The sequence below is a fragment of the Acartia tonsa genome, chromosome 7 (genome assembly GCF_053477335.1).
Source record: "Acartia tonsa isolate MP-2025a chromosome 7, ASM5347733v1, whole genome shotgun sequence".
Classification (NCBI taxonomy): domain Eukaryota; kingdom Metazoa; phylum Arthropoda; class Copepoda; order Calanoida; family Acartiidae; genus Acartia; species Acartia tonsa.
The window spans coordinates 14,305,641-14,322,783 of record NC_137266.1 but is presented as its reverse complement, the minus strand read 5'-3'; the positions used below and the strand labels follow the sequence as shown (position 1 = coordinate 14,322,783).

The window sequence follows — 17,143 nt, the reverse complement described above, 5'->3', positions numbered from 1 at the left end:
AGTTAAATAAACAAATATTAAGAACTAATGGGTTGATAAAACAGAATGACAACAAGAGTTAATCTTTGATTTTGAAAATGACAATTTAAAGTTGAAAATTTCAAAATTTTATGTATATTAAAATGTATTTTTGATGTTAAATATGATAAATAAATTATACTTATGAAGAATAGTAATTATATTTAAATCAAAAATTTTGAGTTCTTCATAAATAACTTTGTTAACGTCGCTTTCAATATTTCAATGTATAAAGATGATTTTAATGTTAACAAATTAATTTATTCTTTTGGGCAGTCTCCATCCTTTATTAGAGGTCTTAACCAATCCATATAAGTGGACACCCTAAAATAAACACAAAATTATCAAAGTCATAAAAATAGGTGGGTTTGATTAGATTTACATACCTCAGTCGAAGGTATATGTAGTATGTACATATATGTGGACTGTAAAAAAAGAGTTGGTATGATTTATTTTATAACTTTGTAAATTTGTAACTATAACAGTCTCTCATTGAAATAGATTTTGTTATTTAGACTACAATTACTAGAAATTATGTAAAGTATTAAAACATTTAAGATTTATCTAGTTAATACTTATGTAATGGTGAAATGGATTTATTATTACTTGGATCTTACATGAGATTATCATGTGCCATAATAAAGTGAAACTTGTAGCTGGTTAAGATAAAGAACCCCCCCCCCCTCCATCCACATCTTTATCTTTCTCTTACTTCCCTAACTACTGGATGAACAAACTAACCAAGAAGTGATGTCCATGTTAGCAACCTTATTGGCGACAATATTTCCCCTGTCATAAGTAGCTTTGTTTAATGCCCTAGGAAAATGGGGATAGACGTCACCGTTTTGGCCTGAAAATTCTATTGATGTCATAGTAGAGGGAAAGGGAAAGGGAGGGGGAAAGAAACATCCTAGAAAAGATTTGGGGTATAGGGTATTTTCTGACGTCAATAGAATAGGTAGGCCAAAAGCAGTGACATTTTGCTAGGTCACTATAGACAGCTACATGTCATAATAATTAAGTATATTCTATATCCATTAGTGGTGACAATATTACCTTGTAAAATATGACTGCATCTGTGTATGGCAGTGTCCAGCTGTTACCACACCCACCCCAACATGTTGACCGCCTACCTTGTAAAATATGACTGCATTTGTGTATGACAGTGTCCAGCTGTTACCACACCCACCACAACATGTTGACCACTCTCATTTACAGTAAGGGGGCTGCCGCTATCTCCCTAACAAATATATCAAGTGTAATCCAGGGAGGGAGTGGTCGTTAGGCTGTTTATTAAACTTGTCCCCTAGGTTTTATAATAAAGTTTTTTTTTAAATTAGCTTCACAACTTTATAGATTTTTATTGAATTTTCATTGGTTGATTCAGTAAGTTGAGTGTCCAATCGTTTCATCCACTAATTTAGATCTACAAAGGTCGTAATTTTGTATATCATCATTGGGGATGTACATTAATTTTTCGGCAATTATCTTATCCCTTTAGATCCCTGGGATAATAATAACTTTGATAAGCTTACAAAGAACCAGAGAAGGTTTTGATAAATAAGCATTAAAACATTAAAAAACAAAGCATTATAATCATAAATAGGAGGGGGATGTTGACCCCTCCACTTAAGGTAGTTGTTTAAAAAGAAAAAGTTTTGGTACGAAATGAATTTCAGTTGAACATTGGTGCCGCCTGCAAGCGGCACTTTAAATATTTTTGTGTTTTTCTTTTCTAGGTGCGATTTATCTTTAGAGGGTGATTGTACATTCCCCCCAAAAAGTTGTAAACCTTTCCAGGAACCATGGGTGTCTAGTGTCTAAATTGTAAAGGAGAAGCATATTGATACAGCTGTTAGCGACATCTCTTTTAATAGACAGACAGACACAGATCCTGTAACCTCTATATGAGAATGAAGTTTCTTACAAAGCAAACAGCATTGCCAGGAGCAATTGTACATATTACACTCACATCTTTGGTTTTGGATGTGCAGTTTTTGTTATCCAGAATCTTTAATTTTGCTCCCTAGAAAAATAGAGTTAATGAATCATAAGAAATAATTTCTCGTATTCATTCGAATCCGGTGGATAGGAACCGGTTCTCATCCATACGAAAAAAATTTGTCTAGCATCGTATTATATCCAGCTTTCTACGAATATAAAAATGTACAATCATAAGTTTAAAACCAGTTTTTTAGACGGTGCCTTCGGCACCTCGGGGCTAAAAAAACTAGTTTTGATCTCATAATTTTACATTCTATATCCGCGGAAAGCTGTTTATAATACGATGCGAGAAATAACTATTCTCGTATTCATTCGAATCCGGTGGATAGGAACCGGTTCTCATCCATACAAAAAAACTATGTCTAGCATCGTATTATATCCAGCTTTCTACGAATATAAAAATGTACAATCATAAGATTAAAACCAGTTTTTTTTAGACGGTGCCTCGAGGTGCTAAAAAAACTAGTTTTAATCTCATAATTGTACATTCTATATCCGCGGAAAGCCGTTTATAATACGATGCGAGAAATAACTATTATCGTATTTTAAGAGATTATTGATAATTTTTGAAACTGTAATTCATACAATATTGATTAAAATAAAATAAAATTATGTATCAAATTTTCGTAAAAAGGCAATTACAGTAATAGGTTTCCAGATTATTCTGTCAATATGTTGTACATGCACATGATGTAAATTTCTTCTTACTTTTTTCCTGAATGGTAAAGAGAAATTGACAGAATATTCGGAATACCCATTCCAGCATGATCAATATTAAGTAATAACGTTAACTATTAATAAAATTTAAGATAATCATGATAAATACAAAGTGTATTTTTATTCTTAATAATGCAAAATATTTTGCTGTCATTGTAATCAATAAAACGTCATAATATTTTATACCTTAAGCTCTCCATTTTTATTTCCAAATCCCATACCAGAAACCAGACCCATTTCACCTGTGAACAACTAAAATAATTGTTTGTCTTAGGGAAAAAAATTTACATACAAAAATTATATTACTTCTAAGGTTAATGTTTCTTCATTCCTCCCCTAAAATAGTTATAAAGTTACCTTTAGACCTATGAGAAGGATTACTGTAAAGGAGAACTTTGTCGGTTTACCGGTAAGATATTAAGCTACAGTCAGACATAACTACATACACACAGATAGATATCATGTTACTTTTATACAAGTTATTGTTTGCTCCTATCCTTTAGGGGAAGGCGAGTGAGAACGGGGAGAGGTAAAAAATTACTAATTAATATTATAGGATATACCTCGTTACGTTTAGTAGGAAGACATGCTGGCATAATTGTAGAGGAGAATTGTAGCGGTTCCTTCAGTTTAATCAATCCCATGTCAATATGCTCAATATCTCCAGTGTATTTTATGAATTCTGATACTTTCACGAACTGAATGTAGAATGTGAATAGGTTATGATATAATAACACCTTCAGGGAACTGTAAATAAATAACATTAACAGGATGATTCTTTTTAATCGTTTTGGGGGAGTGTAAGGTGGCCTTAAAGACTCAAAAGAGAGACAGATACTAGCATTTAAAAATCTATTAAAAGTTTATATAAATTTTATGATTTTATTTTAATATACGTGGAATATAGTTTGTAATATGATGCTATAAATGCTTTTTCAGTATGGCTGAGAACCGGTTCTAATTCAGTGGATAATAATTGGTTTGGAAGTCGTACTGAAAATCTAGTTACCTGACTGTCCGGGACTTCATGATAGCTATGCTTTCCAACAAGAACAAATGTTTTATCAACATCAAACAACTCAACATGATCACCAGTTTTGTTGAAGAAACAATGTCCAGCCGTTAGAATGTATAATTTGTTGATTATTGTTCCCCCACAAATGCCAAGATTTATCCCATTATTTACATAACTCTACAAATATATATTTTTTTAAAAGCATGGCTCGCCAGCCGCGACGAAGCCTCAAACTTAAATAGATTGAGTGCTTTGAAAAATGTTTGAAAAGAGGGATTGCCATATTTAGGTCATGTTTAGACTTCCAACTGATTACAAAATTTTACAGGCGGGTTCCGAGACATGCAAATTCAAATTTCTAGCTAGGAAATACCTATGAGCTTTTAGTTTGTTTGTCTGTCGGTATGTTAAATCATCAAATCCAATTTTATAAAGTAGTAAGGTTATTGTGACTGCCCGTAAAAATCTGCTATCCTCTGAACTAATAGAGTTCGGCTTTTTAAGGAAGCTTCAAAAATTGTTCTCAAAATGGTATAAAGTTATCATATTGTGAATTAAAGAGTTGATGGTTTTAGATTATTTTTCTTACCCATACCTCCCCTTCCTAATACAGAGTCACTAGATACTTGTGTTGAAAAATAGTTTAAGCCATGTAAATTAAATGAAGATATGATATAGTTGAGTTAATTCTTACAACTGGGGTAAGATATTATTTAACAGCTATCAGACAACCAATCCTTTCATTACACGATTCATGTATTGAAAATTATAGCTCGCGGATGAATTAAAATTTGGTAACATTTTGGACGTCTATAACATAACGCGATTTGGTGATTACTCGAACCTACCATATTTTTTACTACAAGCGTTTGTAGTGCTATTTGCGCTATTGCTGCGTTACCTTTATCAAAACTTGGTAGGGTAACTTATTTGGTAATACTTCAAAACCTCCCATTATTCTGTTAGATGATTGGTTGGTAAAATTAGAATCTGATTGGCTGGTATAATTATTTGAATTTGATTGGTTGGTATTATTATTATTATTATCTGCTTGATATTGTACCACAGGTGCGCATTCACATCCAGTTGGCTCCCTAAAAATTTAGCCTTCAACTTTTCCATATGTCAAAAATAATCAATCATTATTACCAATAAGACATTTTTGTGGTTAAAACATTTTTAAATGCTCAAAAATACAAAAAAGCTTTTTTTTCCAAAAATGTTTAAAATTAAATTTAAAGATAAAAATACAATAAGGATAGCAACATATACATATAAAAGGGAATCTCATATAATTAGATGAACAAACGAACATTAACAAATAAAGAATTAAGTATTCAATTTAAAATGCTTAATACAGACATTAATTTTACCATATTGGTCAATTACAATGTAAACTGGCCTTGGTCATTTGTATTGTATGACGTCACTTTTTATTAGGCATTATATGCTTCTCTTATTATTATAGCAATGATTATATAATTGCTATGTAATTTTTATCTTGTAAGTGTTGCAGAAATTATCATGCAAAGTTTTAAATCAGTAGGATAATTCCAAAAGAATTTTCTGTTACATATAAAAAAAAATATTTCAAAAATGCTTACCAATCTATAGCAGACATGATTTTAACGCTGTTAATACAGCTAACAAAATATAAAATGAAAATACACTGAATGAATTTTGTCATCCTTCAATATAAAGTGTAAATCTGGAATAAATGTCTAAAAAGATTTTGATTGAAATTTTACATTTTCAAATCATCTGTATATATGTATGCACATAATTTTATAAAGCAAAGCTTTTCTGTAATGCCTGTCCTTCCCTCTGTCCGTAACGGTTATCTCTTTTCGTTAATTTAGACATGTCAGAATTGTCCTATCGATTTCAAACTTTAATGATAATTCCTATAACGGTTAGATATGATCTAGAAAGGGATTTTATTAAGTCTAACAAATTAATGTTATGCTTATCAAGTTTTTCCTTCCTTCTGTTTGTAGAGCTTAACTTTTATCAATGTTGTCATCCTTGTTAAATTTCTAAATCAAAGCTTTTCAATATATACAGTGTTTCCGTCATTAAAAAAGGAAAAATATTAATTCTGAGGAGGGACAACTATATAATCATTACCATGCGTCCATTTTAAACGGATTGATTTCAGCTTTTGTGACATCCGTGTTAAAAATAGCATTTAAACTATGCTTCATTTTTTTAGTTAAAATAAATGAATAAAAATAAAAAAATAATTTGCAAACTTGTTCCCTAAAAAGCAACGATTATTTCTGATTTCTAAATATGGTAACCAAAAAATATAGGCAATTGGGAGAAAGCGTAGAAAAGAGAATTCAGTGGCTAAAATTGGTTTTCCATTTTTTATTACGAGCGCATCTATTCTGTAGTTATTTTTGTCAATACGTTCACCTATCCAAATATGATGGGAAAACGTGATTTTACTAGCTGCTAATGTAGATAAGATTTGTCAAGCTAATTTTTAGAATTGTTAAAGGTTGATGTGCATGACGCTTACAGGCTTGAACGTCTTAATTTAGTTTTGATTTCTTCTCAATAACCCACTTTGTCCGTCTGTTCTTCCACAATGATAATAACTTTAACATATACTAGCGGCTACGCCCAAGAGGGGCACTTGAGGATGGGGAAGTCGAATTAGATAACCAAATTTTTTATTTTAGATTCTAAAAGAAAAAGTAAAAAAAAATTTTGGGGGGGTTGGCCTTGGGGGTGTCCCACCCCCCCAAGAAAATAGTTATAAACCTTCCCGGGACCTATGAGAAGCTACCCTGTTAAGGAGAACCCGATCGGTTCAGCGGTTAGCGGGATCCTTCAGTACAAACAAACACACAAACAGACATCCTGTTACTTTACTATAAGGATTTCTATATTTTTTTATTTCTGTACTTCGCCACTAATTTATGTTGCCATCCTTGTTTATTTGTCTACATTTGGTTATTTTGATGAAATCGATGTGATTTTTTATTAGCTTGTGCCAAAAATTTGAATTTGTTGTTAGCAGGGACAATGGCTCTTTAATTAAACTACATCTATTTCTTCCCCCAATTACTATAATTATGCTTTCAATATGGCTGTTTTAATTTTTAAGGGGAGGATTAAATTATCGTCAATTGTCCCATCCACATAACCCTGGTTGTAAGGCAGCTTCCATAAAATCAAAATTAAATGGTTAAATGGAAATTTTTATAGATTAGCTACTCTATATATTGATTTGTATGTTTCTTAAATTCGTAGAATTGTTAGTTAAGTGTTATTTAATGACAATTTTAAAAAGGATGACAATATTCATTAAAAAGATTTTTGTCTCTCTCTTCACTGAATGAGTTCCCCATTTTAGGGACATTTTCAGTCTTTCTGGTTTTAGGCTATTTTTCTGCCTCATTCCACCTTCTTCAAATACTTATTTAATTATAAGAGTAAAAAAAGGAAAGTTTTTAGTATTGCAATAATTGTAGTTTGATGATTTAATAATATTACACATGTGCAAAAACGATTGCACAATATATTTTTACAACTAGAATAAAAAATGACAGATTTAAACTTTTCTTATTTCATATGAAAATCATCCCACGCATAGTTCCTAAAAAGCTAAAAAGATTTGACATCAAGATCTTTAGATATTAAAGTAGGAGTAAGCCTGCATGACGATTTAATTTTAGGGAAGCTAAGTATTGGTCTTAAAAGCTATTTAGCGCTTTATTTTTCTTTTTAAAAGCGAAGCTTTTCTACAATTATGTTCGGACGGTTAGTTCTTTTCTTTGAATTAGTAATGTTATAATTTTCCTATCAATTTCAAACTTTGCAAGATGACTCATATAAAGTTAGGTACGACTTATGAAGGGTAGCAACTTTATAATCGTTACCAGATAGACCGTACGTCCATTTAAAATATGTTATCTTTTTTAACCCTGTTATATGCGACGCTTCTCAATAATCAAGTCCTTAAATTTTATTCTATATTTAAGCAGTTTTCCAACAAATTTTCTTACAATTTTGCTTAGACTTATAAATTATATTCTGTTTTCAGTTCTGACACTATACAAGTATAAATGTCCGTTTATCCTACCTTTAAAAGCTTAGCTTTCATGGAAGTTGTCACCCTTGTTTCTTAATACCTGTTTAATGTATAACTTTTCTTCAGTACTGTTATACGTAGTGGGAAAAAGTGACTCAAAAATCAGCCATCTGACGTCATAAAAATGACGGATTATTCGTCTCTTTTTTAGGGGTTTTCTTTCCCATTTCTCCTCTCATCTCTCTCATTTTTATGACGTCACATGCTGATTTTTGAGTCATTTTGTCCTACTACTGAACCAATGAAATATCCCAAAAATATAGAATTGGATTAATATTAACTTCTGTTGAAAATTGTAATTTTGTGACAACTATCCATTTTCTTTGTTAATTTACAACACAATAGAAAGGGTGTAAAACTATAAGATAAAGATTGGAAAAATTGGCTGGGATACAAAAAAGAAAGTTCAAGATTATGTTATTCTTAAATTTCGTCTTCAGAACTTTTTTTTATAAATTTCCTAAAATTTTGCCTAATCTATAATTCACTTGTCTGTCTGTCAGTCAGTCCGTAACGCAAGGGGGAACACGCGATTTTCTCGGCTCCTATTCAAAATAGAATGAAATAAGATCCCATTCTACATAATTTGACCAAGTTTCATCAAGAGTTGTATATTAATCAGGGGTAGCTATTCTAACAATCAATGAAACAAATAATCACGAAACCTTTTAAAGTAAGGTGGAAATATATTTTGTTTTTTCATGTAATTGAAGAGGGGTGGGTAAGAAGAGGAGAAAAATGGGAAGGGGGTTGTGGAAAATATTTCTTTAGAATTGTTTGTCAGAATCACATTCCCCTTTCCCTGTATATTAATTGATGAGCTAGATCGATTCCTAGATTTTAAAGTTTATGTGATTTTCTTGACTCCTATTCAAGATAGGCGTTTGAAACACTCAGGGATCAAATAAGTTCATATTTATTGGTTCCTAGATTTTCGCATTTTCTTTACTAGCTAGCGGGTTAATTTTGGATCCCCACCCCATTTAGGGCCCCACAACAGTTGTTTAGAGTTAATTTAGTTGAATAGAGATGGTTCTATTTATTGATCATTTTGCATAGCTCCAATTTAAGTCAGTAGACCACCGATCTCCCCCTCCCACCATTCACACAGTCGCTAGCAACTAACTTCAGTCCCTCCGCTTTTCTGAATATTCAAGGGAAGCTTCACATTGGCCCTAGGAAGTTTTAGGCGATTTTTTTTCATATTAAAGTCTTGAGTTGGTTTTAGGCTATTTGTCTTCCCTTTTTTACCCTTTCTAATACAGAGCACCTAGTTGCTAGTTTGCGTTGCCGCTAGTCTTTATATTTTTAAGGAAAAAATGGTCGGATAAATTCTTGCTCTATCTATCTTTCAAAACGGTAGGATTTAGAGATAGATAGAGAGCAAGAATGTAGATGAGATATAAAAAGAGAGGAAAAGTAAAATGAAAGTAGAGAAGAAATTTATGTGGCAAAGGAAACCGAAAAAAATAGCAGCATTACGGACGGACAGATGGTTAGCTAGACAGACATAGACACTCCTAAACTAGCTTTGCTTTTCAAAATTAGGGAATTGGGGAATACTACTGGCAAAATAAAGAAAATTTAAAATGTTTTTTTTATGAGTTTTCTATGAGCCCTGCCTTTTTTAGTTTTTCTTTCTTTTTTCTTAAAAAAACGATTTTATGGTATTTATCTAAATTTGTTTATTATGTTATGTCAATTTTAATCAATAATTATCTACAGGATGTTAAAACAAAGTTGAATTTTTGTAAATTACTGTGGTAAATGATTTCTATCTATAATACAAAGTAGATCGATGTCTGTTTGTCTGTCCGTCCGTCCTTCTGTCCCTTAGGATCTAGGAACCACTGAACCGATTGGATTCTACTCTTCAGGGTATATACCTATTGGTCCTGTGGTGGTTTTAAGCTATTTTCTTGGTGGGTAGAACACCCCCAACCCCCCCCCCCAAAAAAAAAAAAAAAAAAAAATTTAGTAAGTTCATATAAAACTACTGGCAGCACCAGTAGTACTTAATTTCATTTTTAAAATTTTTATTTTTTTCAAAAAAATTTTTAAATACCTCTTGTTGCAAAGCTCCTAGAGGCTAGGGGCGAATCCGCTAGTCTTTCTATAAAGTAACAGGATGTCTCTATGTGTGTCCTCACACCCACTTCCCACTCCTACACATTCACAGATTTGGGTACACTTTTTCTATCTAAAGCGAAAATATTATATCTTATATCCGCCCATCAAGTCTATATATGGAGGCGTAGCCGTTTTTTTGATAAACAGCTAGGCATAGCTGAAGTTACGCTCCTTTTCTTGTTGGTTTTCCTTGTTAAATTACGTAATGATATTTAATGCATAATATACCACCTAATTTAAGTAATTAGATATTAGCATAAATTAGTGGAGAATTATTCATACATAAAATAACCTTTATAAGGAAAATCTACGCGGTATAACCGCACACTGTTATTTGTAGATCTCTGAATTTCCCCACAACCTTCTTCATTTAAATATTTGAAAATAAAAATTGCTTCTATCCCTTCCAGAGAATTTAACCTTGCGGGAACCTATTCCAAATGCATTTTTTTCGATTTCAAAACTGATTCACTGTCTGTTAAAGTAAAATAACCAAATTATACTGAAAGGTGTTAATGTTAGGAGCAAATCTGTGCTTGTTTTTGAGTTCAGGATTATAAAAAATATAAAAGTATATATAAATGATTTAATTTTAAAAAGGATTATGGCCAAACAGCACTTAATTTACAAGAGTACAAGCCTTTAGATATAATAAATAAATTCATTTTATAATGGTAATTTTTTTCTCTTAAAAAATAAATTTACACACATCTATGGCATGGTTTAGTCTTGTTACCATTTTTTACAAGTTTTTATTGCCTGTAACTTAAGATTTCGTACTGATAAAGTTCTCCATTCTAGGGAGGCTTCATATAGGTTCCTGGGTTATTTTTTAATTTATTTTTAAGTCATGGTATGGTTTAAGGCTATTTTTATACCTTTTCTTTCTCCTTCAAGTATTAATCTTAGGAATATAATTCAATAAACGTTTTCTAAGTTTTTAAGACAACAAATAAGCAAACGTTATTATAAAACTGATCAAACTTCTAGATGCTAGGGGTGTAGCCGCTAGGATATATAAAATACAAAGTAGCTTGATGTCTGTCCGTCCCTTAAGATCTCGGTAACCACTAAACCGATCGGATTCTACTCTTCAGGGTATATACCTATTGGACCTGTGGTGGTTTTATGCTATTTTCTTGGGGGTGGGGGGGACATCCACAACCCCCCAAAAAATGAAAATCTACCCCCGTCCCCCCCCCCAAAAAAAGAAGTTTTTCTGGGGAATCTACTTCACAAAAAAATGGCAGCACCAGAAATACTTAATTATTTTTAATTATCTCTTGGGACAAAGCCCCTAGAGGCTAGGGGTGTAGCCGCTAGGAAATATAAAATGTAATGTTCAAGAATATATCAGCCTGCCTGTTAAAATTTATGTAAACATAAACACTAACTAGAGACAAATGTTCAACATAAATTCTAAATCTTTACAATAGACAGAGTTTAGACTATGTCTACAGGGGATCTAAAGAGATAAGACAATGACCGATAAATTGACGTACATTCCCAATGGTAATATACAAAAATCGCCTTCTGAAGATTAAAATTAGTGGTTGAAATGTTTGAACACTACTTAATGAGCCAATCAATTAAAATTTACTAAAGTCCCAAAGTTATTAAGCTAACGAATAAGGAAACGTTAAACATTATTTTTACAAGCTAAGCTTTTCTTTAATTAAGGTAAATCCTAGCGTCCGTAACAGATAGTATATATAAATAATTTAGGCAACTACATATATAATCGTTGCCAGAAAGTCCGTCCATTTAAAACATGTTGATTTTTAACTATATTGACAAAAAATTTTCTATAATATAATTATCATTATAATTAGAAAAACATTGTATTATCGTTTATTGTTGTTTAATCTAATATGTTGTTGTTACTGCGCATCTCTCTATGTTACTCTAATATTAGTGGTGATTCAATCTAAACATATTTAATCAACTTCTCATGATGACATATTATCTATGCTACCTCTAATATTTGAGATTATAGTGGTGATTCAATCTTAACATATTTAATCAACTTCTCATGATGACTTGTCTATGCTACCTCTAATATTTGATACTATAGTGTTGATTCAATCTTAACATATTTAATCAACTTCTCATGATGACTTGTCTATGCTACCTTTAATATTTGATACTATAGTGGTGATTCAATCTAAACATAGTTAATCAACTTCTCATGATGACTTGTCTATGCTACCTCTAATATTTGATACTATAGTGTTGATTTAATCTAAACATATTTAATCAACTTCTCATGATGACTTGTCTATGCTTCCTCTAATATTTGAGACTATATTGGTGATTCAATCTAAACATATTTAATTAACTTCTCATGATGGTTTGTCTATGCTACCTCTAATATTTGATACTATAGCGGTGATTCAATCTAAACATATTTAATCAACTTCTCATGATGACTTGTCTATGCTGCCTCTAATATTTGAGACTATAGTGGGGATTCAATCTAAACATATTTAATCAACTTCTCATGATGACTTGTCTATGCTACCTCTAATATTTGATACTATAGTAGTGATTCAATCTAAACATATTTAATCAACTTCTCATGATGACTTGTCTATGCTACCTCTAATATTTGAGACTATAGTAGTGATTCCATCTAAACATATTTAATCAACTTCTCATGATGACTTGTATATGCTACCTCTAATATTTGAGACTATAGTGGTGATTAAATCTAAATATATTTTATTAACTTCTTATGATGACTTGTATATGCTACCTCTAATATTTGAGACTATAGTGGTGATTCAATCTAAACATATTTAATCAACTTCACAAGTTGACCATTCAGTCAATATTTTTCAACAAAAGTTGATACTATTTTTAGAATACAAAATATTTGAGAACAAAGAAGCAGCTGGTACATATTTTGAAATGAGTTAATCGCTACCGATATCTTAATGACTAATGACTATAGTTTCAAATTGTCATACAATTGAGGACAGCTTGCGATACATACGACTGATTAGTATACAGGATGGGACACATAAATCCGGACTTTTTCTAATTTTTAAGCAAATGAACATAAAATCGTCAATTTTAAAGATTTTATTGAATTTTAAAAACTGGGAGGCAGAATAGGTGTATTAGATTATTAAAAAAAAATGGCCGCCGGAATCAATCACCGCCTCATTCCGCCTCCTTAACCGCTGTGGTCGTTTAATTAAAAAAGTCCGGATTTATGTGCCCCACCCTGTAATAGGTTTGTCGTCGGCTGCAGCTACGGATGTTTTATTATTTTTAATTTTTTCGACTGGTAGGACCAAAGACTATTATTTCATTTAAACAACCAAAAATTGAAGAAAAAGCTGTTTTAGTGACAAAGGCCAAATTGTGTCAAAAATGACGTCATAAAAATGGGGGAGATAAGGGGAGAAAAGGGAAAGGAAACCCCTTAAAAAAGAGATGGATAATCCCTCATTTTTTTGAAGTCACATGGATCATTTTTGACACAATTTAGTCTTTGTTGTTTTAGGTAGAAATAGTTATTTATCGCATCGTATTATAGACTGCTTTCAAGGGATATTAAGTTGAAAAATTATAAGATTGAACCCAGAGGTGGATTCTTAAAAAACTGTTTGGCTTACTGCATCACTAAAATTAGTGAGACTCGATAAAATTTTTTGAAAAAAATCCTCCAAAATCGCATAAAAATCTACAAAAATTTATGAAAATCATAAAAGGGTTATTAGCATAAGATTTTGTTTAATTTTTGAAGATTTTTAATGCGATTTTGGAGGATTTTTCACAAAAATGTTTAGCGAGCCTCACTAATTTTAGTGAGGCAGTGAGCCAAAAAGTTTTTTTTAAGAATCCACCTCAGATTTGTTAGCCACCGACTCCGAGGGACCGTAGTTTCTGGGTAAGAAAACTTTTATTAATTTTATTATTCGGTTTTAATTTTTGTTGGAAATCGTCTGTTGATTTTTTTTTGAATAACTGAGAACCTCTTCTAATCCAGCGGATATTGTTCGGGTTCGAAGCCATACTGGCAAAAAAATTATTATCTACATACAAATATACATATATAAATAGACATAAAGAAATTTGTTTGCAGACAAAGAAGGTCTCCACAACTTGGGCAAGGTTATTGTCTGGATTATACATCTATACTTGTACATTTATTATCATAATAACACAATTTAAAGATGAAATCAATCATTAAAAATATCAATAGAAACAACAAAGTCATTGTGTAGATTATCTTTTTGCGCTCTATTTACCCAATTATTATAGGAGACATAGAAAATTATTCTGAAAATTAATTAGTTTTAAAAATTTAACTGAGATGGATCTTTAAATCATTTTAGTGGTGAGCCAGATCGGAGCCCTACGGGGTGAGCCGAATTTCAGCCAATCACAGCGCGGCATTTCATAAAATGCTGTGCTCTCATTGGTGGAAAGTTCACCCCGATCAGGCTCACCACTAAAATGATTTAAAGATCCAGGTCTGGAAAAAAAATTTGGTGCTTTTATACAAAGTGCTTATTGAACATGGAAAATAAGAGGTCCTAGTGTATTCATATTCTTTTGCTTAACCCCTGCAGGGCCTAATCCTATACACTGCCCTAACCCTGCGGGACTACCCAGTACCCAATGTAAACTTATTTTAAATTTATTTCAAAGAATTTTATCTTACATTTTTTTCAATTTCAAAATGATTTACCTTGTACAATAATAAGCATACTTTACCATCTTTACCTTTGATGTGGTTACACTCACGTCTCGGATGCAGGGGTAGGACAATGAACGGTAAATTAACCTCAACATAAATTGTATTTTATTATAAGCATTAGATCTTTTCATGAAAATACCCTTTCTCGAATTTCATTCTTCTGCTAACCTAAAAAGTTACTTTAGGAGCCTAGAAATACATGTACAAAATTTCAGCTCTCTATCTCTACTGGCGACCTAGCGCCAGGCATGTAAAATATCAACAGATAACGGTAGCACGGCGGTTTTAACAATATCACAGCAATGTGCAGGTTTTAAGCTCTTCTGCATATTTCAATTTAAACACATAAGGGCAAAGATATATTATCCCAAAAATCTTTTGTCAAAGTCTACTCTACACCTAGCGCCAGTCAGTTTTCTAAAATCATGCCTTTTATACCTGTGAAAATAGAAATCGCCAGCGCTAGGTGTAGAGTAGACTTTGACAAAAGATTTTTGGGATATTATATCTTTGGCCTTATGTGTTTAAATTGAAATATGCAGAACACTTAAATTCATCTTCCAAGCCATTCTCTAGGCATTTTATTTTTTTTATGAAATAACGGGATTTCAAAACTGCCCTTTGAAAAGGCCTAAAAAATATCTTTTTTTGTCACCATTTTCATTGCTTATAGTTACAACTTATTAAGATATTATGCTCAGTTAAAAAAAAATCAGCGCCTCCAGCACCAAAACCGGCAAAAACTGGCAGTTAAACTTCTGTGCCCCTACTTGCCCCCCTCTTCGGTAAACAGTAGTTATCTCAAGAAGTAAAAGAGATGTCAACACACAGAAAGAAAACTTTTTAAATAAAACTGAACTAAGTAACCATTACACATTCAATTTTGGGACTTTCCTTCTAGGGGCTTTTGGAGCAAAAGACCCACCAAAACAATAATAATATGAGTTCTGAGCTTATTTTTAAAGATATCAACCTGATTTTTTTTTAAATCTTTATTACCATAATTGAACTCCGTAACATTTAAAGATTTCATTTTGGGACTTTCTTTCTAGGGGCTTGTTTGGCAAAAGACCCCCAAAAACTAAAAATGTGAGTTCTGGACTTATTTTTAAAGATATCAACCTAATTTCTTTTGAGAAAACTTTTTTCACATAACCAAACTCAGCAACCTATACATATTTCATTTTGGGACTTTCCTTCCAGGTGCTATTTGAGCAAAAGACCCCCCAAAACACAAAAAATATGAGTTCTGAGCTGATATTTAAAGATATCAAACTGATTTTTTTAAAGAAAACTTTTTTAACATAACCAAACTCAGCAGGGGCGTCCAAGCTTTTTTTTTTGGGTGGGGGTAAAATTTGCTTATGGGGGGGGGTAATTACCCCCCCTGAAACCTGTTGGCCGGGGCAAATTTTGTTTACCTTCCAAAAATATACCCCCAAATTTTTAAAGAAAATTTTTAAAATAAAACTCAACTCAGTAATGATTACACATTTCATTTTGGGACTTTCCTTTGAGGGGCTTGTGGAGCAAAAGACCCCCCAAAACACAACAATATGAGTTCTGAGCTGATATTCAAAGATATCAACCTGATTTTTTAAAGGAAACTTTTTTAACATTACCAAACTCAGCAGGGGCGTCCAAGCTTTTTTTTTTGGGGTGGGGGCACCCCCAAATTCGTTTGGGGGGGGGGGGGGGTAATCCCCACTTTACCCCCCCTCTTGGACGTCTATGAAACTCAGTTTACAGATTTCATTTTAGGACTTTCCTTTGAGGGGCTTGTGGAGCAAAAGACCCCCCAAAATACAAAAATATGAGTTCTGAGCTTATTTTTAAAGATATCAACCTGATTTTTTTAAAGAAAATTTTTTAAATAAAACAGAACTCAGTAATGATTACACATTTCATTTTGGGACTTTCCTTTGAGGGGCTTGTGGAGCAAAAGACCCCCCAAAACACAAAAAATATGAGTTCTGAGCTGATATTTAAAGATATTTAAACTTTTTTAACATAACCAAACTCAGCAGGGGCGTCAAGCTTTTTTTTTGGGGGGGGGGTAAAATTTACTTGGAGGGGGGGGGGGGGGGGTAATTACCCCCCCTGAAATCTGTTGGTAAACAAAATTTGCCCCCAGGGTAAATTTTTTTTTTTTTTTTTTTTGGGGGGGGGGGGTAATTTAAATTTTATTAAATATTTGGTATTTTTTTTGTTAGAGATTTTTTATTTTGAGGGGTATTCAAAATTGTTTACCCCTCCTAAAATACCCCCTCCGAAATGGTTGATATCTTTAAAAATAAGTCCAGAACTCATATTTTTAGTTTTTGGGGGTCTTTTGCCAAACAAGCCTCTAGAAGGAAAGTCCCAAAATGAAATCTGTAAATGTTACTGAGTTTGGTTATGTTAACAAAGTTTTCAAAAAAAAATCAGGTTGATATCTTTAAAAATA

General features: G+C 32.2%; 1 protein-coding gene across 2 annotated transcripts; it reads right to left on the bottom strand.

Annotated features, from left to right (window-relative positions):
• Positions 1–106: 106 nt before the first annotated feature.
• Positions 107–5,508, bottom strand: LOC145324902 (chymotrypsinogen A-like). 2 transcript variants are annotated; one of them, XM_080167651.1, is made up of 9 exons: positions 5,359–5,469; positions 4,656–4,848; positions 3,749–3,931; positions 3,303–3,437; positions 2,926–2,991; positions 1,946–2,044; positions 1,225–1,258; positions 1,075–1,147; positions 107–342 (listed from the first exon to the last, which is right to left on the bottom strand). In XM_080167651.1, the coding sequence occupies exons 1-9, from the start codon at positions 5,439–5,441 to the stop codon at positions 279–281; spliced, it is 930 nt and encodes a 309-aa protein (XP_080023777.1). In that variant the 5' UTR covers positions 5,442–5,469; the 3' UTR covers positions 107–278. The 2 variants fall into 2 exon arrangements, with proteins under 2 accessions (XP_080023777.1, XP_080023778.1); XM_080167652.1 differs by lacking the exon at positions 1,075–1,147 and having other exon boundaries at positions 1,152–1,258; positions 5,359–5,508.
• Positions 5,509–17,143: the final 11,635 nt, after the last annotated feature.

Bases quoted from the DNA above. Each gene is read 5' to 3' on its own strand.
- LOC145324902 (XM_080167652.1), bottom strand. From the start codon at position 5,441: ATGACAAAATTCATTCAGTGTATTTTCATTTTATATTTTGTTAGCTGT. The intron at 4,849-5,358 runs GTAAGCATTTTT...CTAAATTTTTAG, and splicing joins ATCATGTCTGCTATAGATTG to GGAGCCAACTGGATGTGAAT. The intron at 2,045-2,925 runs GTATAAAATATT...CTATTTTTCTAG, and splicing joins ATAAAAATGGAGAGCTTAAG to GGAGCAAAATTAAAGATTCT.